Source organism: Diabrotica virgifera, chromosome 8 (assembly GCF_917563875.1).
Source record: "Diabrotica virgifera virgifera chromosome 8, PGI_DIABVI_V3a".
Lineage (NCBI taxonomy): Eukaryota > Metazoa > Arthropoda > Insecta > Coleoptera > Chrysomelidae > Diabrotica > Diabrotica virgifera.
The window spans coordinates 138,329,158-138,350,238 of record NC_065450.1 but is presented as its reverse complement, the minus strand read 5'-3'; the positions used below and the strand labels follow the sequence as shown (position 1 = coordinate 138,350,238).

Here is a 21,081-nt window from a genome sequence, read left to right as displayed (position 1 = left end):
AATAGCGTGGGAGACTATAATAATATCCTCCTCTATTTATAGTATCACTTTGATGTTGTTATTTAATATTATACAGTATGTCCCTGTAAGTTGTATCCATATGGAAAACTTTTTTATTATTAATTTTACAGAAAAAAGTTATTCTTCATAAAAAGCTCTGCATGGTCCAAAACTTAAGATTTAACCATCAAATATAAAGTTTTTTGAATATTATACGAGGTATGTCAAAAAGTTTAAATTTCACTCAAGAGTAAAGTAGCTTTATTTTTCACAATATTGAAAATTGCTATTATGAAAAGTTGTTTGGAATTAAAAACTATATTCTAATATGCAATTACATCCTTCTAATTGAAAAATTTTTTTTTGAAAAATTATGGATAACATAACATTATTTTCAGTTATTTCAATTCTGATAACTCTTATATTATTAATTTAAAAAAAAACTGATTCTTAATAAAAAGTTTTGGATAGTCTAAAACCTAAAATACAACTATCGTATATGAAATTTTATCAATTTTATACGAGGTATGTCAAAAAAGATAAATTTAGATCAAAAGTAAAGTACCTTTATAGTTCAGAATATTTAAATTAAAAGGATGTAATTACATAATGAGACATAGTTTTTAATTCTAAATAACTTTTCGTAATAACAATTTTCGCTATTGTGAAAAATAAACGTATTTTACTCTTGAGCGAAATTCATATTTTTTGACATACCTCGTATAAAATTGATAAAATTTAACATGAGATGGTTGTATTTAAGGTTTTAGACCGGGCAGAACTTTTTATTAAGAATCACTTTTTTTCGTAAAATTAATAATAAAACAGTTATCTGAATTAAAATAACTGAAAATAATGTTAGTTATCCAAAATTTTTCAAAATTTTTTTTCAATTAGAAGGATGTAATTGCATACTAGAATATAGTTTATAATTACAAACAACTTTTCATAACAGCAATTTTCAATATTGTGAAAAATAATGCTACTTTACTCTTGAGTGAAATTCAAACTTTTTGACATACCTCGTATAATATTCAAAAAATTTGATATTTGATGGTTAAATTTTAGGTTTTGGACCAAGCAGAGCTTTTTATGAAGAATAACTTTTTTTCGTAAAATTAATAATAAAAAAGTTTTCCATATGGATACAACTTACAGGGACATACTGTATATAGTTAGGTCAGTTCATGTTTTAATAGTTGTCAAAATATAATTATAGAAATGTTCGAATTATTTCATCTGAAGATACAATAACCTTCTTAACCGGAAGTGATGTGGAACAATTCAGAGCCGGCATGGGAACGAGAGAAACCCTGTTCAGTTTACTAGTTCTGACCCAAACATGCTAAAACCAACATAAAGATATATGTTTACATATGCTTCGTAGACTTCAAAAAAGCATTTGAAAAAGTAAGACAAGATCTACTATTAGAGCGATTGCAAGAAGTCGAATTAGATGGGAAATACATCAAACTACTAAAGAACTTATACTGGAATCAAAACGCCAGAATTAAGATTGAAGGTTCCACGTGCGCAAAAGTAAAAATCAGGAGGAGAGTTAGACATAAATGTCTTTTGTCACCTCTGCTATTCAACCTTTATTCCGAATTTCTATTTATAGAGGCACTGGAGGATTCTAAGGTGAATGGCGTAAACATTAACAGCATTAGATAGGCCGATAAAACAACCCGCCCGGTTCAAGACCCCCTGGAAGACCACCTAAAAGATGGATGGCTAGTTGGCAATCTACCTTACAATACAATACAAATTAACCAGAGGCAGCTTCAGAATTAAACAGATCGAAAGATCTCCAAGAAGTAAAAAAAGAAGATAGGCCGATGGCACAGTGTTGATTGCGGATTTCGACTTGGGTCTACAATGACTCATCGACAGGACCAACTCAATCTGTGAGTAATTCAACATAAAAATAAACTTTAAGAAAACCAAGGTGATCAATCCGAATAAACCAAAATATACATCAACCTTGCAAAATAAACGGGCATATTTTAAAGGAGGTCAATAAATTTAAGTACCTAGGGTGTTGGATCAATATCAGCCTAAATCCTGATCTAGAAATAAAATCGAGAATAGAACAGGCCAGAAAATCTTTCGAAAAAATCACATGTACTGCTTTCCTATGTCACTGTCACTGCTATGTGATTCTCGAATAAAACTCGAAATTCGACTACGTTTATCAAAATGCTACGTTTAGTCCACTCTTCTCTATGTAGTTGAAACGTGAATCCTTAAAACAGGAACCGTAAATAAATTGATGGCCTTTGAAATGTGGACCTACAACATCGCATACCTCAAACGATGAAGTGCTGAATATAATAGGCAAAGAACGAGAACTTTTCAACACAGTGAAAGTTAGAAAAATAACCCGTGTTGAGCTGCCCCCCCCCCCACTTGCAAAAATTAAAAAACAAATAGCCCTGATTTATGAGCTATTTATGAGCTCTCATCTTCCGCAAACTAAAAATTTTGAGCTCGTTCCACTGAGCAGGAATTTGATACTGTAGGGGGGCTGAGTCAGCCCCCCCACTACTTAAAAATAGGAATATTGAATTGGTTTTTGCGGCAGAATTACGAGCTATTTATGAGCTCTTGAAATTATATAGTTTCGATTTTTGAGCTCATCCCCTTCATCCCCAAACAACCCTTTAATTGATTTAACTTAAGAGAAAAATGCTGAGAAAACTTAAAATATATCGTATTGCGGATATAATTCCTATAGCGTATATACTCTAAGAATAAACTATTAAATCACGTGCATTTCGATTATTGAGCTACAACCCCTTCGCAAGAAAACCACCCTATCTCCCCGGCTTAAGAGAAAGTTGTACTTAAAATGCATTAAATTAATTATTTGGCGACTACATATCATTTAATAATTTATAAGCTTCCAAATTACGCGCATTTAAATCAGTAAATTGCAATTTATTTTGTATAGTGCAGTCACTGAAAGTAAAAATCAACGATTACCTTCAATTTCGAGGAACCTTCATCGATTTTCACGAAAATTGGTCAGTGGTTAGATTATACCTCAAGAAACAAAGGTGACATGGCACCACCTTGCGCCTTTACCCTGAGGGGGGAAATTGGCCCCTTCTCGGGGGTGAAAATTATTTTATAAAAAATAACTGCACAAATCTATAAAAGAACAAATTATAAGCAAAATTTATTATATAAAGTTATTAAAATAAGTCAATACTTTTTAAGTTATTAAAGATAAAAAATTTTAATTATTCGTGAAAAAAATGCATGTTTTGAAGCGGTTTTTCGTAAATCACTGAAAAACTGTAAGTTTTTACAAAAAAGTTAATAGTAGTTTTACTCGTATAGCTTATATTCTAAGAATAAACTCTTAAATCACGCGCCTTTCGATTATTGAGCTACAACCCCTTCGCAAGAAAACCATCCCATATTCCCGGCTTAAGAGAGAGTTGTACTTAAAATAATTTATATTAATTATTTGGCGACTAGATATCGTTTAATAATTTATGAGCTCGAAAAATATACGCATCTCAATTATTGAATTGCCATTTTCTTTCTATAGTGCAGTCACTGAGGGTAAAAATCAACTATGACCTTCGATTTCGGTAAATCTCCATTCATTTTTACGAAAATTGCTGAGCGGATTTTGATGCTATCAACTTTTTCTGGAGCTCATTTTTGATAGGTATTTCTAAGTACTTTGACAAGTATTTAGTACCTAAGTGTTATAAAATGTATTTCTTTCGCGTTATTTAAGATTGAATCCTTAGATTTAAACAGTCGCAGAAAAAAATATACATTTAATTACCAATTACTTACTTTAAATTAACATTAAAGGGTTTTTCAAGTAAGCAATTTATTATATTTTTTATTTGCTTCAATTTTAGTGATGAACACTGTTTTGTAAAAACTTACAGTTTTCGAGTTATTTATGAAAAATCGCTTTAAAGCATGCATTTTCTTTCACACAAATTAAAATATTTGATCTTTAATAACTCAAAAAGTATTGATTTATTTTAATCACATTATATAACAAATTTTGCTTACAATTTGTCCCTTTCTCGATTTGTGGGGTTATTTTTAATAAAGTAATTTTCACCCCCTAGAAGGGGTGACATATACCCCAGGTTAAAACCCCAAGATGTTATTGTAAATTCGTGAAAATGAATGGAGATTTACGGAAATCGAAGGTTTACCTCATAAATTATTAAACGATATGTAGTCGCCAAATAATTAATTTAAATTATTTTAAGTACAACTCTCTCTTAAGCCGGGAATATGGGATGGTTTTCTTGCGAAGGAGTTGTATCTCTATAATCGAAAGGCGCGTGATTTAAGAGTTTATTCTTAGAATATAAGCTATACGAATTAAACTACTATTAACTTTTTTGTAAAAACTTACAGTTTTTCAGTGGTTTACGAAAAACCGCTTCATAACATGCATTTTTTTCACGAATAATTAAAATCTTTGATCTTTAATAACTTAAAAAGTATTGACTTATTTTATTAACTTTATATAATAAATTTTGCTTTTAATTTGTTCTTTTATTGATTTGTGCAGTTATTTTTAATAAAATATTTTTCACCCCCGAGAAGGGGCACCCTCAGGGTAAAGGCGCAAGGTGGTACCATGTCACCTTTGTTTCTTGACGTATCCTCTAACAACTGCCCAATTTTCGTGAAAATCGATTAAGGTTAACCGAAATTGAAGGTAATCGTTGATTTTTACCTTCAGTGACTGCACTATACAAAACAAATTGCAATTTACTGATCTAAATGCACGTAATTTGGAAGCTTATAAATTATTCAATGATATGTAGTCGCCAAATAATTAGTTTAATGCATTTTAAGTACAACTTTCTCTTAAGCTGGGAAGATAGGGTGGTTTTCTTGCGAAGGGGTTGTAGCTCAATAATCGAAATGCACGTGATTTAATAGTTTATTCTTAGAGTATATAAGCTATTGGAATTATATCCGCAATACGATAAATTTTAAGTTTCCTCAGCATTTTTCTCTTAAGTTAAATCAATTAAAGGGTTGTTTGGGGGTGAAGGGGATACTATATAATTTCAAGAGCTCATAAATAGCTCGTAATTCTGCCGCAAAGACCAATTCAATATTCCTATTCTTAAGTAGTGGGGGGGCTGACTCAGCCCCCCCATTAATGTATCAAATTCCTGCTCAGTGGAACGAGCTCAAAATTTTTAGTTTGCGGAATATGAGAGCTCATAAATAGCTCATAAATCAGGGCTATTTGTTTTTTGATTTTTGCAAGTGGGGGGGGGGCAGCTCAACACGGGAGCCAGCTCAACAATATCATAACTAGGCCACATACTGAGAAACAATAAGGACCAATATGCTCAACTAATAGTGAAAGGAAACATCGAGGGAAAGAGAGAACTAGGAAGGAAAAGACGATCGTGGCTAAGAAACATCCGACAATGGAGAGGGCTAAATTTTGAACAGCTGAAGACAGACAAGAATAATTTGCAATTGTATTAGACAACCTGCATTGAGCAGAGAGCAGAGGGCACTTTAAGAAGAAGAAGATTAAAAACTGGAAGTACATATTTATTCTCGTCTTGTTAAGGTGAAATCGGAAGTATATACACTCTGGGCCAAAATTAACCGGCCACCTTAAAAATGGGTCATTTTTGATGTCATATCTCCTAAGTGATTTTTTTAACATGTTATAGCCATATTCCTTGGCAATATCGTTATAATAATATTGTTGCTACACAGGTAAATTTTCATTGTATACCGGGTGTACGAATCAAACTGTGTTTTTTTCATAAAGTTTGCATCACTCTGTGGAATATTCTAGCATTTGTAGAATACTGAAATTACAACCTAGCTATAGCCTCATGCCTTCTCAACATTTTGTTGTTTGATTGATTTGCTTATGTTGGATAATAAAAAAGTTAGGTGCTTTGACAACTAGACAGGTTTTGTATCAATACAGGGTGTTTTTTAAAAAAATTTTACAAAGTTTAAGGGGTAATTCTGCATGAAAAAATAATGACAGTTTGCTTTATAAACTCATGTCAGCAAATGCTTCGTTTCCGAGATAGGGTGTGTTGAAATTTTTCTGACAAACTGACAATTTATTTGTTGCTTTAAAACCGGTTGAGACATGCAAATGCAATTTGGTGGGTTTTACGACGTAGTTATTGCATTTTTTTGACATACAATTAAAAATTTAATATTCACCATTGGCGCGCATACGGGTAATACGATCCATCATATTACCCGTATGCGCGCCAATGGTGAATATTAAATGCTTAATTGTATGCCAAAAAATGTGCAATAACTACGTATTAAAACCCACCAAATTTCATGTGCATGTCTCAACCTGTTTTAAAGTAATAAATAAATCTTCAGTTTGCCAGAAAAATTTCAACGACCCCTATCTCGGAAACGAAGCATTTGCGGACATAAGTTTATAAAGCAAACTGTCATTATTTTTTCATGCAGAATTACCCCTTAAACTTTGCCAAAATTTTTTAAAAACACCCTCTATTGATAAAAAACATATCTAATTGTTAAAGCACCTCATCATCATCATTTGGCTCTACAACTCTATGTGAGTCTTGGCCGCGTTTACTATTTCCCTCCATTGTTGTCGGTCCTGAGCAGCTATTTCCCATTGCTGTACTCCCATTTTGCGTAGATCGCTGGCTACTGCGTCCTTCCATCTCTTTCTTGGGCGACCAACTGACCTTTTTCCATCGGGCCTTTCCCAGAATGTGGCGTTTAGAAGTCTTTCGTCACTTGATCTTAGTACGTGACCCGCCCATCGTATTCTGTTTGATTTAATGTAGCGTAGTATGTTTTCATCTCCGTATATTGTCTGGAGTTCATCATTGTGTCTTCTTCTCCATTCTCCTGTTGTCTCTTCTCTGCAAGGCCCATAGATAGTCCGCAGTATCTTTCTTTCAAGTACCAGTAATTTTGTTGGTTCCCGCTGATTCAGAGTCCAGGTTTCGCTTCCGTACGTTATTGTGGGACGAATTATTGTCTTATATACTCTTATTTTTGCTGGTCTTGAGAGTATTTTTGATTTAAGTAGGGTCCTTAACGAGTAATATGCCCTGTTTCCTGCAATAATCCTGGCTGCCACGTCCTTTTCATAGTTATTTTCAGATGTTATGATCGCTCCCAAGTACTTAAATTCTTTGACGACTTCAAAATTGTATTCATTAATTGTTACGTTTTGTCTAACCCTTGGTCTTGGGTTCTTCGTAACCACCATGTACTTGGTCTTGTCCTCGTTGACCTTAAGACCAACTTCCTTGGCTCCGTTCTCGAATAGGGTGAAAACTTCTTTTGCATCTCTGGTGGATTGTGCAATTGTGTCCACGTCATACGCAAAGGCTAATAGTATTTTTGATCCTTGGGCGGCAAATCCGTTTGTCAGTTGTGGCTGAGCTTTCCTTACTGCATGTTCCAGTGCGAAGTTAAACAGCAGGGGGGCGAGAGGAGTTAAAGCACCTAACTTTTTTATTATCCAACATAAGCGAATCAATCGCATCAATCAAACAAAATGTTGAGAAAGCATGAGGCTATAGTTAATTTCAGTATTCTACAAATACTAGAATCTTCCACATGGTGATGCAAACTTTAAGAAAAAACACAGTTTGATTCGTACACCCGGTATACAATGAAAATTTACCTTTGTAGCAACAATATTATTATAACGATATTGTCAAGGAATAAGGCTATAACATAATAAAAAAGTCTCTTAAATCGGACAACAGGTTTAGGAGATATAAGACCCTATCAAAAATGAGCCATTTTTAAGGTGGCCGGTTAATTTTGGCCCAGAGTGTACTTATTTATTTTCGTCTTGGTAAAGTACGTCGAATAATAAATGTTCACCCAATTTGAAAAAATTTGAAAACGTTATTTTATCGTATAACTTTTTCATAGTAAACTTCTAACCATTTTTTTATACTGGATTATTAAATTGTAAGGTATTCTAGTACTAAAAGGTACTCTTACTTTAAGTCGGTAGGATATACCGTTTCTAAAAAAATCGTTTTGAAAATTTTACGTTTGTTGAATTTGAACAAAAAATTCAGAAAAAAACTTTAGAAAAATCAAAACTGTTATGTATGATTATTAATCTTCCAGAGATAAATCGATTTCTTTAGTTGCGAAATTCTAATACTGGTCATATGCGTCCGTTTTGGATAGGTTATTTTATCGCATAACTTTTTTGTCTTAAATTTTTAAGCATTTTTGACAATAATTGATGATTAAATTTTGAGGTATTCTAGTACTAAAAGTTACTTTTGCTTTAAGTTGGTAAAACACACCGTCTTTTTTTGAAAAAAAAAATGAAATTTTTTTCAAATTCAATAAACGAAAAATTTTCAAATCGATTTTTCTAGAAAACTGTGCATCCTACCGCCTTAAAGCAAGAGTACCTTTTAGTACAATAATACCTCACAATTTAATAATCCAGTGTCAAAAATGCTTAGAAGATAAGGACAAAAAAGTTATGCGATAAAATATCAGTTGCCCTACCCAAAACAGGCGACTGTATGAAATCGATTTATCTCTGGAAGATAAATAAGCGTACCAGTTTTCGTTTTTCTAAATAACAGTGTTCTGGAGATATTTAAGAAAAACTAATTACAAGACGCCATCTTCAAAGAGCTCTAGCTCCCTCAGGAAGCATGTTCTGCTTAGGTAAATTGGGTTGAAATGTCTTAAAATTATCTGAAGAATCTCCGGACTTCGTTTGTCGGGAGAGTTTCTGGACACCCTGTATAAACATAATATTTGATTTGATAATATGGACTCATTTCAATTACATTTTTTTTGGATATTCTACTTTCAGTAGCACAATATTGACAATTAGCAATCAAATGGAACAATACAAGTATTCCATTGTTTCCGAACACAGCCTTGCACCCAAAAACAAAAGTATACCGATCCATAATCGAGCGGTACGATGAGTAATTTTTGAAGAATTGAATATCAATCACATACATAGCGGAGCTTCTTCAGCGGGCCCCACTTTCTTCCATCCATTATGCGCCACTGGGTTCCATCATGGGTGTCTTCTGGTGCAAAGAAATCGACCGGCCTGGTTTTGCGACAGTCTTCAACCGTTCTTCCACGGTCAGTGCTGACGGTACTACGGAACCTGATACAAACGACAGGTGCGAAGAATTCTACTCGTTGATGTTTAGTTTTTAACGACTGACTCTTATGTGCGCGATGGGTACTTTAAAAGGAATTTCGGACATTAGGGAAATAATGTGGTTATTATTTATTGGAATATCTTTAGTACAAGGTAAGATTACCAGAAAATGTGTTTCAAAGAGGAGAATGAGATATATAACGGTGTGTTCTAAAGTATGTTCGAGAAGACATGTCGCACGTGGTAAATAGGTCATTAAGTTGATACGCTCAAATATTTCCGTCTTTGGAATGTTATGTACATGGTACCGTAATTTCAACGCGTTTTATTAAAATATTTATAACTTACGACCTTCTACTTTTGTTGTAATAAAATTATTGTAAAATTGTTATTAAGGAAATGTCTATTTACCCGTTATAATATAAAACACGATAGTTTATCTACAAAAATATAGTATTCAGTTTATATTCCTGTTAGTGTAATCAAATAAAATTACAGTACACGTAAAACAACATGTATTTCGGTACAAATTGAAATCAAATTTGTCACTGGAGGTGGATATGAGCTATTACCTCCGATTTCGTTGAACCTCCATCGATTTGCATGAAAATTGGTGAGTGGTTAGAAGATATCTCAAGTAACAAAGGTGACATGATGCCAACTTGCGCTTTTACCCTGGGGGTGGATGGCACCCCTTCTCGGGGGTGAAAATTATTTTATTAAAAATAACTCCATAATGCGGTAGAGGGACAAATTATAAGCAAAATTTGTTATATAAAGTTATTAAAATAAATCACAACTTTTTGAGTTATTACAGATCAAAGATTTTAATTTTTCGTGAAAAAATGCATGTTTTTAACCTATTTTTCATAAATAACTCAAAAACTGTAAGTTTCTACAAAAAAGTTATAATTACCAAAATTGAAGCTAAAAAAAAATTAAATAAACTTCTTACTAGAAAATCCTTTTTAGTATTAACTAAAAGTGAGTTATAGGTAATTGAATGTATATTTTTTCGGCGAGTATCCAAATCTAAGTATTCAAGCTCAAATAACTGGAAAATGATGCATTCTATAACATAAACTTATTAAACATTTTGTCTAAGTCCTTAGAAATATCTATCAAATGAGCTCCCAAACAAGTTGATAGCATTAAAATTTATGCTCCAAAATTTTTTCAAAATTTATAATTTAAAAATTTTTCCAAAAAATGTTATTATTTTTTTTTAATAACTTCGTTAATTTTTAAGATCTCAGATTCACCTAAGAACCTTTTGAAAGTTAATTCCATGGGCTATTAAACCACGCAGTGGCGGTGCCTGGTGTAAAGTATTGGGGTGCACACATAATATTAAGATATAAAAAGCCCTTGAGGCCCTATTTCCCTAGGTAAAATTTTTTGTGTCGTCAAATTGTAAAAACCAAAGGACCTTTTTAAAAAATTACAATAAATAATGTATTTTATTGACTAAAAATTATAATTTAGTGTTTAAATGTTACAAACAAGTTTTGTAACGAAAGTCAAGTCGCCTGTTATTTTTTTAGATAAATTCTTCAATAACCAATTCAGTAAAATTTTAAATTTCTTGAATCATTTTTTTTTATTGAAAACACTGCGAGTGAGGTTAGTCGATAGCAATAGCCGTTCTAAGGAAAGTTTTGGTTTTGATACGTTTTAATGCAGAGAAACATCGTTCTGTTTCTGCAGTTGTCACTGGCATCGTAATCAGTAATTGAAGAATTCAAATTATTTCAAAAAAATCATCTTGTAAATTATTTTCAATCAAAAATTTACGTAAGTGGACTGCTCCGGATAGTTAAAATCGGATCTTCTATTTTGTTCTTTGTGATTCCTCTTCTCCAAATATGTAGCCTACACAGTCAGTAAGTTTTTTCACAAATCTCCATGTTAAAAATGATCTTTTATAATCCCGACCTTTGCTCTTTGGTAGGTACATTCGTAATTAAGAAATTTGGTTTAGATATTTTTAATTTTTCTTCTAAATATAATGAAGAAAATTTAATTGATGTTAAATATTCCACGCTAACTTTCACATCCACAAATCTCTCCATTCTTAATATTGTTCCAAAATTCGAACTTTTCACTAAAGCAAAATTTAAATGTACATGTGCACGTTAAAAACAACATAAGAGCACAGTCAATTTGTGCTCTTGTGTCCATCTAAACTTGTGGGCTATAGCGGGAAGCGGGGTGTGTGGTGAGTTGAATTTTGCCCTATGATAAGTCATCGGGATAGGAGCCACCGCAAAGAGCGGTGAACGAGATGGTTCTGTCTAAGGCCTCGCATTCGTGAAGTTTCTTCGTCGAAATAGAATAAAAATAATTAAATATATAAACTCCTTGGATCTGCGATTTGTGATTTCAACTACTGTATAGTTAGATTAAAATGTTATTTATAGAATGATGCATTTTAATATGAATGTTTGTGTAAAAATAATTTTGGGTGGTTCACGTGCACATGTGCACTTATGGAGAAACCGCCACTGAAAGCACGTTGAATTTATTCTTTTAAACCCCTTACTTTTTTAAAAATAAAAGGTTAAATGGCCCCGGTTACATGGTTCTTGCAGCAAAATTTAAGCTTTAAACGTTTCTATCTCGGATATTTTTCACCCCACAGAAATAGTAAAGGGTATAATATTGGTAATATATAATTGTTTACGTATATTTAGTATTTTTGGAGTTACTATCAAAAGAAAATGAAAATTACGATAATTTTAAAAATTCTGATTTTTTTTAATTACATATTTTTTCAAAAATATGCATTCTAAATCGGTCAAAATTATTGAAATCATTACTAATGCTAATATATAGGAATTTTTGTAAGGATTACTATAAATATTAATTGTTGTGGAAATGGCGATGTTTTATTTTTCACTTTTTCCTGAAAAATTCGAAAGGGGTTCTCTTATTTTCATCATAACTTGCTTATTTTGATTCTATTGACTTTTTCTGGAGCTCATTTGATAGGTATTGCAAAGTACTTTGACAAGTGCTTAGCAGGTATATTTTATAAAATGCATCATTTTGAAGTTATTTAAGCTTGAATACTTAGATTTGAGTACTCGTCGCCAAAAATATACATTCAATTACCCATAACTCACTTTGAAATATCATTAGTTTAGTTCTTTAAGTTAGGAGTGTAGTTAGTTTTTTATTACATTCAATTTTAGTAATAATAACTCTTTTGCAAAAGCTTATAGTTTTTGGGTTATATGTGAAAAACAGCTTAGAAACATGCATTTTTTTTTTCGAAAAAATAAAATTTTTGATCTTTAATAACTCAAAAAGTATTAATATATATTAATAACTGTATATAACAAATTTTGCTTAGAATATGCCCCTCTATCGATTTGTCGTATTATTTTTAATAAAATAATTTTCACTCCCAAGAAGGGGTGGCATCAATCCCCAGGGTAAAAGCGCAAGTTAGCATCATGTCACTGTTGTTACTTGAGATATCCTCTAACGACTCATCAATTTTCATGAAAATCGATGGAGGTTCAACGAAATCGGAGGTGAAAACCTTCAGTGACTGCACTAAAAGTTTAGTTGAAAACAAAATATGTCTTCAAGAAAGTACACGATTTGTATAAGGCGATTATTGCTTAAATAATATAAAATGGGTAATTTTAACACACAATTTAGTTTTATAACTGGTGCTGTAATTCATATTTTTATGAAAGGTTTTGCGATTTTTTTTTGCAAAGGAAGTTAAAAGCTTTTATTTAAGACTTACTAAATTAAATTTGTTTAATTTTCAGCAAATCGGATTTAAGGCAAACAGTTTTCGTTTAAAGTTTTCGAAAATCATTATTTTTGAAATATTCTACAATTTTGAATATATCGCACCTCCGCTCAAAAAGTGTCATAACTCAAAAAATTTTAAAATCGGTTTTATTGCACCGACAGTTTAATAAAAGTATAAACTCCTATCTCACAAAGTGTCAAGTCTATGGGTCAAGTATTTATCGTTAGATGACAATAGTGTCGTTATACGATTATCCAAAATCAACGACGCACTGAACACAAACAGTGTCACATATCGACTTCTGCAAAGCATTTGTCAATCTAAGATGTGTATAAAGCGTCGTTTGTAGAGTTAAGGCAGTATAATATGTGATTACTGTATTCAAAACAATCTGCGTATGTGCTCAAGAAAAGTGACACATTTATCACTTATTTATCTTTCTTTTTGCAGTATTTTGTGTTAAATGTTGTTACTTGTATTCAGGGCCGCGTTTAGGTCAATTGACGCCCTAGGCAGTTCTCTAGTAGCCGCCCTTCAAACATGTACCATTTTTGCGAAAGAAAATTGCAGAAATTTTTATTTAAATGAGAATACACTAAAAATGGATTTAAACTACGATATTTATATACCTATAATAGAAGAAATTGTCATTCTTAATTAAAAAACATCTTTTCAAAAAAAAATACTTTTCAAAAAAAATTTTGTTTTTGACAAAATCGACAAATTGTTAACACATTCTTGCGTCATACTTAATGGGAAAATATTTTCAATTCTTGACATTTTCGAAAATGACCTTTCAGCGGACAACTGGGAAGCACAAATAAATAAATGTGAAAAGCAATGTCAAAATTAGGGAAAATATCTTTCAATCCACTTAGTGCAGTCACTGATTGGTGAGTAGTAATAGGATACCTCAAGGAACAAAGATGACATGATGCCAACTTGCGCTTTTACCGTGGTGGTGAAAACTACCACTTTAAGTGGGGTGAAAGAAATAATACCATAAATCGGTAGAGAGACAAATTCTAAGCCAAATTTGTTATATAAAGTTATTAACATAAATCAATATTTGTTGAGTTATTAAAGATCAAAGATTTTATTTTTTCGTAAAAAATGCATGTTTTAAAGCTGTTTTTCACGTAAAACTCGAAAACTGTAAGCTTTTACAAAAAAGTTATTTTTACCAAAATTGAAGATAATAAAAAGCTGAATACCTACACTCCTCACTTAAAGAACTAAACTAATGTTAATTCAAAGTGAGTTATGGGTAATTGAATGTATATTTTTTCGACGAGTACTTAAATCTAAGTATTCAAGATTAAATAACGGGAAAACGATGCATTTTATAAAATATAGCTGTTAAGCACTTGTCAAAGTACTTCGTAATACCTATCAAATGAGCTCCAGTATAAGTTAATAGCATCAAAATTAAGCAAGTAATGATGAAAATAAGAGAACCCTTTCGATTTTTTAGGAAAAAGTGAAAAATAAAACATACGCCATTTCCACAAAAATCAAAATTTATAGTAATCCTTAGAAGAATTTCTTTATATTAGCATAAGTAATGATTTTAACAATTTTTACCGGTTTAGAATGCATATTTTTGAAAAAAAAAGATGTAATTTAAAAAATCAGAATTTTTAAAATTATCGTAATTTTCATTTTCTTTTGATAACACTTAACTCCAAAAATACTCAATATACGTAAAAAGTGATATATGTATAACCAAATTTTAGTTTTTTATACCTTTTTACTATTTTTGTAAGGTAAAAATAACCGAGATAGAAACGTTTAAAGCTTAAATTTTGCTGCGAGAACCATGTAACCGGGGCCATTTAACCTTTTATTTTTTTAAAAAGTAAGGGGTTTAAAAGATTAAATTCAACGTGGTTTAATAGCCATTAAAATTAACTTTCAAATGGTTGTTAGGTAAAATTGATGTCGTAAAAATTAACGGAGTTATTAAAACAAAAACAATAACTTTTTTGGAAAAATTTTTTAAAGATAGATTTTGAAAAATATTTGGTGCATAAATTTTAATGCTATCAACTTGTTCGAGGGCTTATTTGATACATATTTCTAAGTATTTTGACAAATGTTTTATAACGTTATGTTATGTAAAATGCATCATTTTCCCATTATTTAATCTTGAATACTTAGATTTGGGTACTCGCCGAAAAAATATACATTCAGTTACGTATAACTCACTTTTAGTAACATTAAAAGGTTTTTCCAGTACGGAGGTTATTTCGTTTCCTATTAGCTTTAATTTTGGTAATAATAACTTTTTTGTAAAATCTTATAGTTTTTGAGTTATTTATGAAAAATCGGTAAAAAACATGCATTTTTCGCAAGAAAAATTAAAATCTTTGACCTTTAATAACTCAAAAAGTATTGATTTATTTTAATATCTTTATCTAACAAATTTTACTTAGAATTTGTCCCTCTATCGAATTTCTAATAAAATTTCTAATTTTCAGGGGGATATTTCTAATAAAATAGTTTTGAGTCCCGAGAAGGGGTGGCATCCACCCCCAGGGTAAAAGCGCCAACTGGCATCATGTTACTTTTGTTCCTTGACGTATCGGAGGTATATGGACAAAGAGCTAGCAAGGTCGGAAAAAAAAATTATTTTAAGAGAACGTGGGTAAAAGCACAAGGGTACAAGGGTTACCCAGGGTAAAAGCGCAAGTTGACACCATGTAACCTTTGCTCCTTGAGATATCCTCTAACCACTCACCAATTTTCATGCAAATCGATGGAGGTTGTACGAAATCGGAGGTAATAGCTCATATCCACCTTCAATGACTGCAGTAACTCTTCTTTAAATATTAAGTTATGTCAATTGGTGATTTTATTGTGCTATCCAAATGACCCTTTAAGTGAATGCATTCATATATATGAATGATGTATCTTGGTCGTCTTTATTTTGTATAAAAAAAATTTGAGCTGGCCAATTGGTTCAAACCAAGGTCATAAATCTAAACACACACACACACATTATTTTGTATCAGATTTTCAGCTTCTTTAATAATTTCTTCATTGCTTAATTTTGGCAAATAAGTCGATAAGATTCCAGATGTCTATTCAGGTCTCTTATCAGAGTGTCGATTATAACATAGAACGTGTGGATTTTCATCTCATCACTAGCTAAAAAGTTTAGTTCATCATCGGCCCCCTCGTCAAATTTAATTTCTCTTTCTATTTCTTTATATGTTTTATTTGGGCACAATTTTTTGGCTTCCTTGCGGTAAAGTAATTTGAAAGAGATACTCTTTAATGACAAAACCTAGATTCATAATTTTTATATACAAATATTTTTGTACAGTTTTTTTGCCGCCCTGTCATAATGTGCCGCCCTAGGCAACTGCCTATATTGCCTAATGGATAAAGCAGCCCTGCTTGTATTTAGAGTCACATTATTAAAAAGTATAAGTCTATTAACCGGATAATAATAATAATAATAATATTATATTTTGTACTGCAAAAAATGTCATTTTGATAAATAATATTTCGTATATTTTTCATTATTAATTTTATCTGTATAGTGTCACAACTCAAATTTTTTTTATATATTTTTAATATACATACTTAATACGCTATTTTATAGAGCTTCAAAAACCATTGTAACTGACTGAAAAAGTTATTAAGTATTCTAATTTTAATAGTTTTTTAATTAAACCCGAAAATGTTTTAGGGAAAAGTTCAAAACGTGAATTACTGCAGCTGTTAAAAAAGTAAATTGTGTGCAAAAACTAGCATTTTTTTATTATTTAAACAATGATCCCTTATATGTATAAATCATATACTTTCTTGAAAATATCTTTTGTTTTCACCAAAACTTTGATGTAAAATTTTTTTCATCTATACCGAAATTACATTGTGATTTTATTTTATTTGATCAGGGTATCTGTGAGATTTTAATTATTGAAGTTGTTAGTATTACCATTAATTCTTGTTCTTTTATTATTTCCGTTATTTAATCAGATCAACCGATCTATTTAAGTTGCAAATAAAAATACGTATCTGGTAGCCCCATTATTTTATAATGAAATTATTTTGAGATCATTAATTTATTCTTCTTTTTCTTTCTTTTCTAGTAATTTTTTATAGCAGTTTTCTTATTTTATTTCATATTCTGAGGAATTTTTGGGCAAATTCTCTATATTCTCTGGTACATTTTCGGAAGATTCTTTTTATGTTTGTTTGTGTTTTATGCTAATGTGAAAAATTCTATTTTCGGTTCAATAATTTGTTGCTCCAAAAACAGCAAAATAGTTAATTGTATGGCAAAAAGTATTGCTTTTTTAATTGAAAGCTAATTTGTTAATTTAAAGCTAAAATTTAGTTTCCTCCTAAAATATTTTAATAAGATTAAACTCCTTTTATTGTTAAGCATGAACCTAAAAATGCAAGCGTTAAAAAATGAAAAACCAAACTTCACAGTACTGCAAGTTTCTATTTCTCTTGTTTTAGTTGATGGATTTTGATCTTTCTTCTTTTATTTTGTCTATACTTTTTGTGTACCTACATCACAAATATGCAACACCTATATTAGAACCATATGTGGTTACTTTCTTATTTGACTGGTTTACTTCGAAATTGATGTTGCATTGGTGGAGGATTTATTATACTCCTAGGACTATAAAACAGAGTAATCAGATCGTCACATAAAAGATACAAAGATCAAGAGTTAACAAGATTAAAAAGCATTTTAGTAGAAAATTCATACCCAGAAGGATTACTAATAAGTTAATTTTCAACACCACGTGTCCTCAGTCAAATAAGACAAGGGACATGACAAAATTCTACAGCAAATGTTTCAATATCGGCAGTAGAACTACTGTATGGTTCTCTACCTTGCATTCCTTGTTTAACAACAAAAATTAAATTGCCACCAAAAGTATTAAGACTAACTTAAATTTATATACTACAACTAAGGATCCTTTATTTCAATATTTACAATCTATCTTTCATTCCCAAAAAGAAAATTTTGCGAATATTTGTTTTTACTTTATATACTAAGCTTTAGTTTCGTTATTATTTTTTAGCTATTGTTTCCTCTCTCCTTTGCGAGATGTGGCTGTGCTTCTTGTTATTCTTTGATTTTATTTTGATGTCCTGTCGGAATTACTTTGTAGTCAATATTTAAATCTTTCTTTACTTGAGGATTTTATAAACTTTGCGATAAAATAAATGCCGTCTGTTTTCCCATGTCATTTAAGTAATGCTCTTTAAAGTCAAGCGTCCACAGACCCGCATCGTACGCATCGTACGCAACGGATTTTAGTTTGACAATCGATAATGCGATCCGTACGATGCGGATCAGTGGACGCGGTTACATAAGTTTCTGTACAAGGCAAACTAAAATCCGTTGCGTACGATGCGTCCGATGCGTACGATGCGTCCGATGCGTACTTTTTTTCATTTTTACCAGTGCACATAGGATGTGTTTACCTATAGACGAAGCAACGAAGCATTAAACCTAGGAATTTTGTGCAGTAAGATGAATCGTCATGCAACTTTTTGCATTCGATTAGAGAGAGTGTCAGGCAACTTTATGAACTAAATTCATCTAGGGCAAAAATTTTTGTGCATAAGAAAATGCATTTTAAAAGTGCATCTCGAAGAGGTGAAAATGAAAAATTTAGAACTCGGGCAATATTTCTTGAAATGAGTTGAATTTTTATAATAGGGGGTTTTGGCGATCGCTGAGTACGAATTTTATATCGGCGATGGTCTCCAAGGTACCTGGTGCCCACGGTGGAACTTGTCGCCTAGAGTTTTACGTTATAATCATGAAAAAACAGTCAATATCCATTACTCGGGGGGTTTTTGGGGTCGCCGGCCACGAATTTAGTGTTGGCGATGGTCTCCAAGGTACCTGGTGCCCAGGGTGGAACTCGTCGCCTGGAGTTTTATGGTATAATCATACAAAATCAGTCAATAACCATTATTATGAAGGTTTTAGGGGTCGTTGGGCATCAATTTCATGTTTGCGATGGTCGTCAAGGTAGGTTTACAATAATCTAAAAAATACGTGTTAAATTAAATGTTAGTGCACGTATTCATAATCAATTTATTTGTATAATATAATGAAAAAATTAATAAAAAAGTAAAATAAAATAATATAATAATAATATAATACTTACTTGAAGTTACACAATTTTCTCTCTTCCGCAATTTCGAAAACCAAAATTATAAAACAGCGCAGCTATAGACTGTAGATAATGAAAATTCCTTTAATACCAATCTTAAACAGCTTAATATTATAATAATATTATTTATTCTGTAATTAACAAAACTAATATATATGACTTTTTCAAAACACCAACATTAAAAACTTACTTTGCTTTAAATACGTTATCACATATATACTATGCTTTGTTTTTAAACCAGGAGCAGTAAAATAAAAAGACAGATTCACACCCAAGAAAGTCAATAGAAAAATCACCATATACATCTTCTTGTTTGGTTGATCATACCGGCCCTCGACGGTAATCCATCAACATTATATTATACTAATACGTCGCTAAATAGTTCTAAAAACCACTGTTTTTTTATATAAAAGCAGACTAGAAATCTAAAAATTAAAAGAATACCGCAGAAAACACAAAATATCGCTGATATAACTTAATTACCCTTGAAATGACAATTATGTCAAAATTTCATAAATGTCATTAGTGTCAAAATTTAACGACAACTGCTTTAAAAGCGACAAAATTTTAAAATAATTTTTAAATAGGTAATTTTTTAGGATATAATATAAAAGTGTTTTAAGAAAAATTATTAATGAAAAATATGTTTAGCGACCCCCAAAACACCGAAGTAATGGATATTGACTGATTTTGAATGAATATAACATAAAACTGCAGGCGAAGAGTTCCACCCTAGGCACCAGGTACTTTGGAGACCATCGCCGACATGAAATTCGTATTCAGAGACCCCAAAAACCCCGAGTAATGGTTATTGACTGGTTATAACATAAAACTCCAGGCGACGAGTTTCACCGTGGGCACCAGGTAACTTAAAGACGTGACATGAAATTCGTACTAAGCGACCCCCAAAACCCCAAGATTAATGGTTTTTCACTGATTTTGAATAATTATGACATAAAACTCCAGGCGACGAGTTGCACCCTGGGAACCAGGTACCTTGGAGACCACCGCCAACATTAAATTGTGTTTAGCGACTCCAAAAACCCCCCGAGTAATGGTTATTGACTGATTTTGAATGGTTATAACATAAAACCATAGGCAACGAGTCCCAACCCTTGGCACCAGGTACCTTGAGCACCATCGCCGAGATGAAATTTTACCAAGCAACAAAAACAAAATCTGTTTAATTTATTAATGTTTTGTATTTTGATAACGATTTCCGAAGTGAAAGTCGAAACGACCAAAAAATAAATTAATTTCAAAATTAAATTGTGGCTTTATTCCCAACTAAAATAGCAAAATAATAAAAATTAATATATTCCAAGATTTTCCAAAATAAACTAGGAAAAAGTAAAGTCTCAGCCAGAATAAAACCCGATAACAACCAAATCAGTAACACAAATTTTAGCCTACTGTTTGTTTCAATATGGACCAAAAGATATTATAATGTATTAGGTAACACAAATAATCAAACTAAATTAATACCACAGTATTATAAAAGCCGATTATATTTTTAATCCATTAGATAATCATAAATCCTGTATCTTACAAGTGTCAAATTTATTGAGAATTAATGAGTTCATTTAATAAGGTGTTTAAATCGTAACTGTATAATTGTTTGATATGTTTATTAGTCCGTTGGCAAGAAACAGTTATGTTTTATAATAATACTACTTCAAGGCACAGAAAGAGATCTTTTAAATTTTTGGGTGCGGAGGTTTAAATTTTTGCAAATAAGTAATTACTTTTTAAACTTATTGCCGGCATTTATAACTGGTTCTACATAAAATTAACTAACTGTACATTTCAGCTATATAGAAAGAATATATTATTTAACAGACCACTTTTATACGTCTAATATGTGCGTTAATAAACTTTCCCGAGGCATTTTCAACGAAAACTTTTCGTTTATAAATTTGCAAAAGTCTGTGTGTTATTGCGTTGCCGCTCCTGCAATACTCAGACCAGATTTATCGATGAATTCTTATGTAGTTTTTTCTTCT

General features: G+C 31.4%; 1 protein-coding gene across 1 annotated transcript in view; it reads left to right on the top strand.

The window, feature by feature from the left end:
• Positions 1-9,088: 9,088 nt before the first annotated feature.
• The window catches only part of LOC126890346 (uncharacterized), a 481,113-nt gene continuing 469,120 nt past the window's right edge, over positions 9,089-21,081 (top strand). Inside the window, exon 1 of the mRNA XM_050659218.1 lies at positions 9,089-9,301. Within this exon, the coding sequence (XP_050515175.1) occupies positions 9,217-9,301 (85 nt within the window). The 5' untranslated portion in view covers positions 9,089-9,216. The remainder of the gene's footprint in view (positions 9,302-21,081) is intronic.